General features: G+C 39.6%; 1 protein-coding gene across 2 annotated transcripts in view; it reads right to left on the bottom strand.

Annotated features, from left to right (window-relative positions):
* Positions 1-10,763, bottom strand: part of ATP5F1C (ATP synthase F1 subunit gamma) — a 325,104-nt gene that overhangs the window by 203,039 nt on the left and 111,302 nt on the right. For both annotated transcript variants that reach the window (XM_044088363.1, XM_044088364.1), the window contains exon 4: positions 3,338-3,542. In XM_044088363.1, the coding sequence (XP_043944298.1) occupies positions 3,338-3,542 (205 nt within the window). The remainder of the gene's footprint in view (positions 1-3,337; positions 3,543-10,763) is intronic.

The raw sequence follows: 10,763 nt of genomic DNA, 5'->3' as shown, positions 1-10,763 counted from the left end.
TCCTGCTCAGAAGATTCATAATCATTGTCTTGCCTAGGCCGCTTAGGAGGGGGTTGGCTACCCCTGATCAGAGTAATTAAATCTTCAGCCATTTTGATCATTAGTTTTTAGGCATAGGGGCCTGCACATGTGGCCCAGGTGTCGGTTTTTTAGACAGATTTAGATTTTGGCCTTAGTTTTTAAGATGGCGTCAGTCTAATATACAAATCTGTAGGCCTGAAAACACCCTCAGAAGCCGGTGCCTGCACAGCGGCTCCGGACCCATCTAAGGTAGAGACATCCGCGGGTTCCATAATTGAAGCATCTCGCGGCATACCGGACTCCGAATGGGTCTCAGTAAAGGCCTGTGAATCAGAAGTAGTGGGTATCAGGGGCTGCGAAAGCGCCTTTAGTACGGGCAAACTGGCGACTGGCTTAGGAGAAGCGTCGTCGGTTTTGGACCTCGATGGTCTGTCTCTTTCTTTGAGTTTTTTAGGTATTCCGGTAGTCGTATTCCTAACCGACATTTCTGGATAGTTAAATCTTGAGCCAAAATATTTAGAAGCAAAAATATACAGACGTTTAATTGTGCATTGATTAAATTTAGCACAAAACCGACAGCAAGGCACATTGTGATCAGGGCCTAGGCAAGGAATACAGTACAAATGAAAATCCTTATGAGGTATTTGCTTCCCACCAGTAATGCAATTATTAACTTTTACCGACATCGGTAAGGAGCAAGAAAAAGTTTCCCCAACAGGGTATTTAGCTTTTAGTTTAAGACTTTGGTTCTGAAACTCAAAAACGAAAATTTCAGGAGTCGGCCGACCGGCACTTGCGAACTGCTTCTACTTCGGGCACCGTGCAGTAAGAAAGACTGATGTAATGGCATCGGCTGCATGTTTCGTAGACTGCATGTTTTATACCTTTGACGACCTGACGTCATGGAAGAAGGGACAGCAACCGACGCAGGACCCAAGACTTTGTTAATCAAGCCGACTGCGGGCAACCTGCCAGCAGATTACCCAAATTTAATGACTGCAACAGTGAAAACAAAGAACATGTTAAATAATTTCCTGTATAAAAAGTCCAAGGACCAAAGCAAGCAATGTGCCAACCAACTGTTAAAAAAATTAACTTTACACACTAACCATGTTAAACTGTCATAAAACAACATTTAATAACAATTTTGTCGGAGTAAAATCTTCACAGAAAATTGAAACTTAATTTGTGGTAAAATCACAACCTGCCGCTTAAAAAATCCTCTGTAAATAACTCAAACACTGAAAAAATCCAAGTTCTGTTGATAGGAAAATAAGGCAGAGCAATAGTAAAGAAGGCCCCTACTGTCTAACAACACACACAGACAATGCACTTCTAAGAGATATACCAAAAGCATAGACTAGTCTGAATTCCATGCTGGCATTAGCACATACCACTCATGTAAGATTTTATTTCTGGCTAGTGATCAGTTCCAATAAGAAGACAACTAGAGCATGCATATGCAGTTTTCAAAACCAGCTGTCACTGCACCTAGATTCTCTGTTTGGGGGAGACTCGCAGTGTGAAAAAGACATTGTTGTCCTATCATCCTTTCAGTGTTATCCTGTCTTGCTTTGATAATGCCAGCAAATTGTTACCACTAACACTGTGGACAAGCTATATGGTTCAGAGAAAAGGAGTCTGACTTCATTGCTAATGATAGAGGCTTTGTTGGTAGCCTAAAGCTGGTGGAGCTGGCAGGGACAGGAATGAAATGAGTGTACTTCTCTCAGGTGATGGTTGTAGAAATGTTTCAGGGTGCATGCTGTTTCTAAAAACACCCATCTGATGTGAAGCCCATGCACTATCCTAATGTAGTACCATCTCTTGGGCTGTTACAGCATGCTAGGGGTACAGTTGTAGCTTACGAGAAAAAAAAAAAAAAAAAAGATTGCTCATTGATTAGTAATGAGAAACAATACATAAGCAAACAAATTTATGGCATGGAGTAGAGGTCTTGCCTCGGTGTGTGGGGACATTTGAAGCTAATGATGCAAACAAAAGGGAGCCAAGCTGAAAACCTCTGAATAAAAAACAAATAAATAAATGGATAGCCAAAAGCTTATTTAACATTGTATTTGTGTCCTTTGGGAATGTATGGCAATTTCTCAGGAAATTGCCCTGATGTGAGATACCAACTTTGGTGATTTTCTTGAAGAAAGATTTTATAATTCTGGGAGCACGTTTCTAATGATTGTACCTACTGGGAAATTCTCTCCTGAAAATCAGTTTCTTTTTTGTTCTTTTTTAGACATACCAAGGTGACCTTCTGTGGTCTTAACTTCTGTAGTTGGCACCAGGAAAGAAGTGGGTTAGGGTAACCCATACGTAGTGGTTGCCCTTGTAGGTCCTGAATGGAGTAACATTAATGTGTCTTGCTTGAAGGAGAACTTGTGCTTTGGGCACTGTAACAGGCAATAGTTTTAATGGCTGGCCTGTTGGAGTCTGACATTTGTCAAGTATCTTGTAACTGTGAGTAATTAATATGAATGCATTTTAGTAGCTGATCTCCTAAGAGCACCATCTGGCATATTTTGCTAGTCATTCCAACTGCCACAGTGGCATTTTGTATTATCTGCCAAGGTAACCCAGTGGTGGCCAGCTTTTAATAGCTCAGACTGTACTTCCTTCCTATGACAGCTGATTTGCCTAAGCATAATCTGACAGGAAAGCCCTCAGCTGTGAAAGGAAGTCAGTGTTCAGTCTGTCAACCGAACAAAATCTTCTGACTCTTCACAGGATCCATTTCATTTTTTTCTGGCTCACTGCTCAGAAACTCAATTTGGGAACCCCCTTATTCTCATTTTATTATTAGATTTACTATTCTGTAATTTCTACTTTTTTTATTAAAACAATGTATTTTAATATTTTGTCAGTGTTTACCACACTTCCTGTGGGTATTTCTGCATATAGCAGTGTTTACACCTTGCTTTTATATCTTTGAAAATGGAAATCCCAGGTGAGGTGGTACATTCTTAATCTCAGCAGACAAATTCTTTAAAGGCATAATTCTCTCAATGTACTCTGCAACTACTAATGCAGTTACAGGATTATGCAATAACTTAACAGAAAAAAAAAGTTGATCTATTGATGTGCATGTTGATCAAGCCTACAAAACAGATCACTCAAAATAAATCATTTATGCACTTACTGAGCAAGTACTTCCACATTACAACAGTGTTCAGAAGAAAGTACAAACAAATGGCAATCATTTATCTGTAATATATGTCTGCAATTTCTATCTTCCTAAAGATATTCATAAAATGCCACACTAACTTTTTTTTATGCAAACTGCACTGCAATTCTGATGGATTACCTGTGAAGCAAAGCTCTCAACTTGTCACCAATCCCGACAATTTTCACTTCCTTTCCAGACTTTGACAGTGTGCTTACTTCGCTTTTAATGGTTTTAGCAACTGATGAATGTATTGCACCACAAAGGCCACGATCAGAGGATACACCTATAAGAATATGTTTGTCTTTGTCTTCTGGTGGTTTGATCTCTGCTTTCTCATAAAGAGCTTAAAGAAAACGACAAAAACAAATATTACTTCTAATGTACACTCATGCCCACTATTTTTGTACAACAATCTTGGATATCTTTATTAAATCTCTGCAACATGAGTTCTCATACACTAACAGACACCAACAGAAAAAGAAAAAGTAAATAATTGCTGTCTAATATACATTTGGTTTTATTTTCAACTTTTATTTACTAAAGCATTACAAAAATTGCTCATTTGCTGCCTTCCTTTAAATGCATGGACTTGTGCTCTTTTTTTCAAGGAGACCCTAATAAAGGAACAGGTACACAGACAGACCCTTTCCCAGGGAAGAGGCTCTTCTGTGAGGTTATGTGAGAAAGCATCCCCTGCACCTTCCCCAAAAAGCCTGTAGGAGTGGTACATTCTTCCCTAGCAAAGGAAACTTGACAGCCACAAAGGAAGTGCCCAATCCCCAGTCCATAGGGGCATCTCAAGGAATGCCACAGGGATCAGTAGAGGAAAAAGAAAAAAGCGCGGTCTAAGGAAATCGATGGAGACCAGTGTCCGAGGCAAAACAGAAGCTGGCTTCAAGACTGACGTTTCCATTCCCAGGCACTTCTTTTTTTTGCAGCTTGAAAGGATGAACTTGTCGGGACAAGTATCCATGCCCTAGCCACTATAACGAATGGAGTCTCTCAGGTGTTTAGCAGAGCTAGGAAGTGTCAGTAAAACCTCCTGGACAAAAAAAAAAAAAAAAGTTTAGGAATCGCCACAGGGAATCTGAACAAAGTCATAAAGTAACTTCTTAGAACAGTGTTTTTTGAATAGAGGCTATGGTGAAGAGAAGGTCAAGAAGGTCAAGAACCAGATTATATTTAATGAACAGACAACTTCCAATGGAAATTATAGTAGAATGTCTGGACATCATGGCAAGAAGTCCTTTGATAATTCAAGAGTCAGGATTAACCTCAGATATACTAATGATATTCATCATATTAAAGACATAATTCTTAGTAATTGGCACATTCTTCTGACTGATCAACGGATAGCAGCACTAGTGGGCCCAACACCATCTTATTATATTCAGAAACAAAAGAACCTTAGTAGGCTTTTATGTATAGAGTCGAACATAGTCAGCAAGAACATCAGCCTGAATAAGAACATGAGGAAAGGAACTTTCTCTTGTAATAAGTGCAGTGTTTGCACTCTGATCACCACAATTCAAGAATTTGAGCATCCGATCCTGAACTATAGGTTTGAACCTCATCATACTGCCACATGTGATAGTAAGAATCTTATTTACTTGGCTACCTGCCAGAGGTGCACAGCGTTCTATGTAGGAATGACTACTAGAACCTTGAGAGAGAGGGTGCTAGAACATATGTTAGACATTAAAAAGGTTGATACTAAGAATGCTTTAGCCAAACACATCTCCAAAAACTCAACACATTCGTTTGTCTTTAGAGTTTTACAAACAGTTTTACCAAATCCTAGAGATGGAGACAATTTTAATGATTTAGAACTAGTAGAACTCTCCTGGATTTTTAAACTCAAAGCTCATTATGAACCAGGGCTAAATCAATATGTCAGCGTTAGGGCTCCTTTGAAAGGACGCAGTGCCAAGTGACTTCCTAATGACACCTGACGTTGAAAATCAAATATACAGAACAACATCTGTGTTCTTCATTGCAGGATATGTTTATATGCAGTTTTCTGGCAAGCATCTCATAGATTGCCCTTATATATATCCTAGACATACATACAGTATTCAGGTCAGAGAGTTTCACTCGTCTTACTTGTCTTATATGTTTCATTAAGATACTTTACTCAGACATGGTCTGTTCCATTCTCTTGCCATGTATTCATGGGTTAGAAATATACATGTTTTATGTTTTTACTAATATATATATTTTTAATGACTCACACCTATTATTCCCCTTTTTTAATTATACAGAGTTTGACTTATGAGGCTTGATTTTATACATAAGATTAAGTGATCTTGATTTAGTTGCTCTGATGAAATTACTGCACTGATATTCACAGTATTTATTTGACTCTCATTGCTCAACTACAAATGAGCCATATACTTGGATTCATCTTTCGGCTTGCCTACATATTTATTCATTTACAGTGCATTTTATACATTTATACATACATACTAGTTTATATTAATTCATATATTTACATTTATATTTATATATCTATATTTATGTTTAGAAACCAACTTATACTCATATATGGACCCACACTTATATTTTTACCTACATGAAGTTTTTACTATTATTATTGGTTTGTTTAATAAGCGTCAGATTTTATCAAATGTAACAATATCCTACTCATGGTTTGGAGAACCAGACATCATAATATCTGCTCTATTCAGTATTTAATATTTTCATATACATACATACATAATATGTTTATATGAAACATTTGATGCACAATTTTTAGATTTCATACTTATACTCATATTCATATGAGAAGTATATACAAGAGTTTTTTATGACATATTGTTTTATCAAGTGTCATTTTTGTTTAACAGAAAATTTTTCAATTGTTGATTGTATAGTTTTAAGATTTCTGGTTGTCTAACTTTGTTTATTTAGAAGCTCTATTTGTTTGTTTTTTGACATAAGTTGCAGTATCTACTAGTGCATTGTCCTTTTTAATTGAATGATTTTAAACACATGCTTGCATTTAAAGTATTTAGATCAATTAATTGAATGATTATAACAGGACAGCCTATATATACTTTTGAATTTTAACAGTCAGTTGTAAGGATCTGAAGAAGCGTGTCTAAGTACACGTGAAAGCGCTTGTCTGTTTATATTAAACATTTCTTCCATTTATTGTGGTGGTCAGCTTCCAGTTTGTTTCTACACAAAGTCATAAAGGAGCCTAACAAGCAGTCAGTGAAACTGTCGAGTGTTGTACAGAAGCTATGACAAAAACAAACTTTCTGAAGAATTTTTTTGCTAAAACCATCCTTTTCCACTATTGTACACTCAGACAGCATTTTGAATTTTGGAATCTGCAAGAACGTGTTCAAAACTGATAAGTCCAGTATTGGACACCAGGCATAGTCTTTTCTGGGTACCAGGAAAAGTCTTGAATAAAAACCTTGTCCTTTTTCCTTTTCTGGTACTGGTTGAATAGCCCCCATATCCATGAGGGACGCAATTTGTTTCTGAGCCTCTGCCCATTGATTTTGTGGCAGATCTGGCCAACCGTTTGGAATTGGCAAAGTATGGAAATTAATCTGTATCCCTGGGATACTATGTTTAATACCAACTTGTCCTGGGTAATTAACTGCCAATTTTGAGCATGAAGTGCTAATTTTCCCCCCAAGGGGGATTGCCAAAAGATAAGTGCTTGGTGAAGGTAGAGGGAAGTCACAGAGACTGCTTACTGTAGGGTTGTGCTTAGTTTCCTCCAGATTTGGAGGTGGAGGCACCCCATTGCTTTGACCTGTAAGAACCTTATGATTGGTATCTAGAGCCTTTTGAGCACCTGGATTTGCCTTGAGAGGCTCTGTTGGACACAGGAAAGTACCAATTTTTAGTAGGCCAGTGCCTACTGAACATGGGTGGCTGCACTTGTAAGAAATCTTTTATAGTTTGCATAGATTTAGCTTTGTCTTCCATTTTCTTTACAACCTCTTCTGCCTTATTACCAAACAGAGTATCATGCTGCAAGAGGGCATCCAACAATTTAGCTTTAACATGATCAGGCAGACTTTGCTCCTTGAGCCAGGCATGCCTTCTAATCACAGATCCAGTAACTGAGGCCCTGCAAGAGGCCTCCAAGGAATCAAAACCACATTGCAAAGTATGCTTTCCAACCAGTTTGCTGAATGCAATAATTCCTGTAATTCTTTATTTTCCACACAATCAGAAATCAAAATAATTTTCTGTTTCAATAAGCCCATAACATGCTGTTGATAATTTAAGCATATGAAACTGGCAGTTTAAGGCCCTAATTGCCAAGGTTGCAGACGTAAAAACCTTCTTTCCCTATCTATCCAGCGCCCTGGAATCTCTATCAGAGGGGGTAGGATTGTTGGCGGTAGAGGCCTTTACACCTTTGGGACCCTGTGAGGTAGTCTCAGGATCAGCAGCAGGATTTTTGAATAGAACTTTGTGGGAGTCAGGAACCCTGTAATTATCTGTCTGGCTTACTAGGAGCCGGAGGTAGGGAATCAGGAGCCATGCTTGATTCCGAAAACACAATCAACAATGTCTAATACAGGAGGTACTGCCAAAGGCCTATGCTGAGGAAGAAGGAGGAAATCCCTAATCCTCTTTTTCTGATTCAGAGAAATCCTGACTCTCCCAATGAAAATGTTCCCTTAAAGTATACAAGGTTTCTCCAAATGCCAAATGAATAATCCTCAGAAGGAGATGCAGATGGGATGGATTCTTCTGCATCAGAATCCTCATAGGGTGGAATAGAAAATTCCTGATCAGAAGAAATGGAAACCTGATCTGAAGATTCATAATCAGTGCCTTGCCTAGGCCTCTTAGCAGGGGGGGTTGGGAAACCCTGATCAAAGTAATTAAGTCCTCAGCCATTTTGATCATCTGTTTTTTAGGCCCATGTCCCTGAGCACGTGCCTCATGTTTTTTAGACAGATTTTTTTTTTTATCTTGTTTTTGAGGCTGGCATTGGTTTTATATAAAAATGTTGAGGCCTGAAAACACCCTCAGAAGCCAGTGCCTGCTCAGCGGCTCCAGACCCATCCAAGAGAGAGACATCTGCGGGTTCAATACTGAGAATCTCACGGCATACCAGACTCCGCATGGGTCTCGGTAGAGGCCTGCGACTCAAAAGTAGCAGGTATCAGGGGCTGCGAAAACGCCTCACTGAGTACCGGCGACTGGCTTAGGAGAAGTTTCATCGGTTTTGGACCTCTGTCTTTTTCTTTGCGTTTTTTGTGAACTCCGGTAGTCGGATTGCTAACAGACGACATTTCAGGGTAATTAAATCTGGATCCAAAATATTTAGAAGCAAAAATATACTGACGCTTAATAGGTTAAATCTAGCACAAAACCGACAGCAAGGCACGTTATGATCTGGGCCTAGACAACGAATACAGTACAAATGAAAATCCTTATGAGGTATTTGCTTCCCACAAGTAATGCAATTAACGTTTACCGACATTGGTAAGGAGCAAGAAAAAGTTTTCCCAATGGGATACTTAGCTTTAGTTGAAGACTTCGGTTCTGAAACTCGAATGCGAAAATTTCAGGAGACGGCCGACCGGCACTTGCGAAATGCTTCTGCTTCGGGCACTGCGCGGCAAGAAAGACTGAATAAAATGGAGTCGGCTGCATGTTTTATACCCCTGACGTCATGGAAGAGGAGACAGCAACTGACGCAGGACCCAAGACTTTGTTATTCAGGCCGACTGAGTGCAACCTGCCAACAGATTACCCAAATGTAATGACTGCAACAGTGAAACACGAAGAATATCTGGCTAGGTCTTCCTCGAAGGAAGGTTTTAACATGCCTTTTAGGATCAGCTTATTCTTCTGTTCCTGGAGCACTAAAGGAATGACAAAAGAGACAAGTTTCTTGAAGATGTATGGCCCCTAAACAGTACATACAGACGTTATTGTCCATCAGTGATGGACATTTTTTGCGAACATTTAGTACACTTTTTAAACCCTGTTTATGCTCTTTATGTTCTTTGGACATAATGACAGTAGAGAAAAACCAACACAGTCACCACAAGAGAGGAACTAGATCCTCTAACAAACAGATCTAGCCCTAACAATCAACAAAAAATAAGTGTGCTTTTTTTTTTTTTTTTTTTTTTTTTTTTTTTTTTAATAGGTTCTTTAACTTAAACGAACCTAGTGCAAAGGAAAAAAGGGAACAAACTAGCACCTCTAAGTTAAACGGTCTAGTCTAAAAGCACACAGTCACGGGAAAGTACAGTTTTGTACCTACCATAAATGTAGATGTCCGAGAGGAATGCATCTGCAGTCTTAACAAATGGGTTGTCCTGTCGTCAGGCAGCCCTTCGGTCGGCCGGATTCCAAAGTCTGGGTCTGGCTTCGGCTGGTGTCGCTCTTCACCCGACGTCATTGCGGCAGTTATTCGGGTATAAAGGCATCAGCCGACGCCATTTTCCTCAGTGTTTCTTGCCCCAGATGCCAGGTGCCCTCTTGGATGGCTAAATTTGGATAAATGCCAAAGTTTCCAAATAGTAGAGAGCAAACACATAAAATAAGCATGTATGTACATATATACAAACAAATACACCATAATAGATCCCCAAGCTAGCTGAAGATTGGCAAATACCCTAGGAGTACCTCAGAGGGGAAGGAGGGTGGGTAATCCTGACTGCAGATGCATTCCTCTCGGACATCTACATTTATGGTAGGTACAAAACTGTACTATGTCCTTCAAGGATGCATCTGCAGTCTTAACAAATGGGTAGAATACCATAGCTAAACTAGGGAGGAGGAAATGAGAAGAGATTATGGTGTAGTTAGGATCCCTTGCAAAACAGCAGTGGCAAAGCCAGCACGGGATCTAGAGTATAAAGGTAAGTTATAATGCTTGGCAAATGTATGCACGGAGGTCCAAGTAGCAGCCTCTATAATGTCCTTTGTAGCCACTCCTCGTAAGAAAGCTGTGGTAGTGGCTGTAGCCCTTGTGGAGTGAGGCCTGATGTTCTCTGGAGTTTTCTTTCCATGGTAGGAGTAACAAAATCTAATGCAATTTCCTATCCATTTGGAGATTGTCTGTTTAGAAATAGGTTTTCCTTCCTTTCCTGCTGCATATGCTACCAGAAGCTGGTCAGTTTTTCTATTGTTTTTTGTCCTGTCCAGGTAGTAGCGTAATTGTCTGTGTACATCCAAGGTATGTAAGAGTCTTTCTCCGCTGTTCTGTGGGTTGGGGAAGAATGTAGGAAGGTGGATAGCCTGATTTAAAGATACTCTAGATACCACCTTAGGCATAAATGTAGGATTTGTTCTCATGGACACTCTGTCTTGATGGAAGATTAGGAAGGGTTGCACTGCCATTAATGCCTGTAGTTCAGAGACCCTTCTTGCTGAAGTTATTGCCAGCAGGAAAGCAGTTTTCCAGGATAAGTATTGTATTTCTGCTGTTGCTGCTGGTTCGAAAGGGGGTAGAGTCAGTTTTTCTAGCACAAAGTTCAAGTCCCATGCGGGCAATGGAGGTTTCCTGGGAGGTTTTACATTTTGATTCCTCTCAGAAACTGTCTGAGCAGAGGGTGCGAGAAGACAG

Source organism: Protopterus annectens, chromosome 11.part0 (genome assembly GCF_019279795.1).
Source record: "Protopterus annectens isolate FY-2018-M chromosome 11.part0, PAN1.0, whole genome shotgun sequence".
Taxonomy (NCBI): Eukaryota; Metazoa; Chordata; order Ceratodontiformes; family Protopteridae; genus Protopterus; species Protopterus annectens.
Note: the sequence above shows the minus strand (reverse complement) of the source record. Positions and strands in the feature narration are given on the sequence as shown.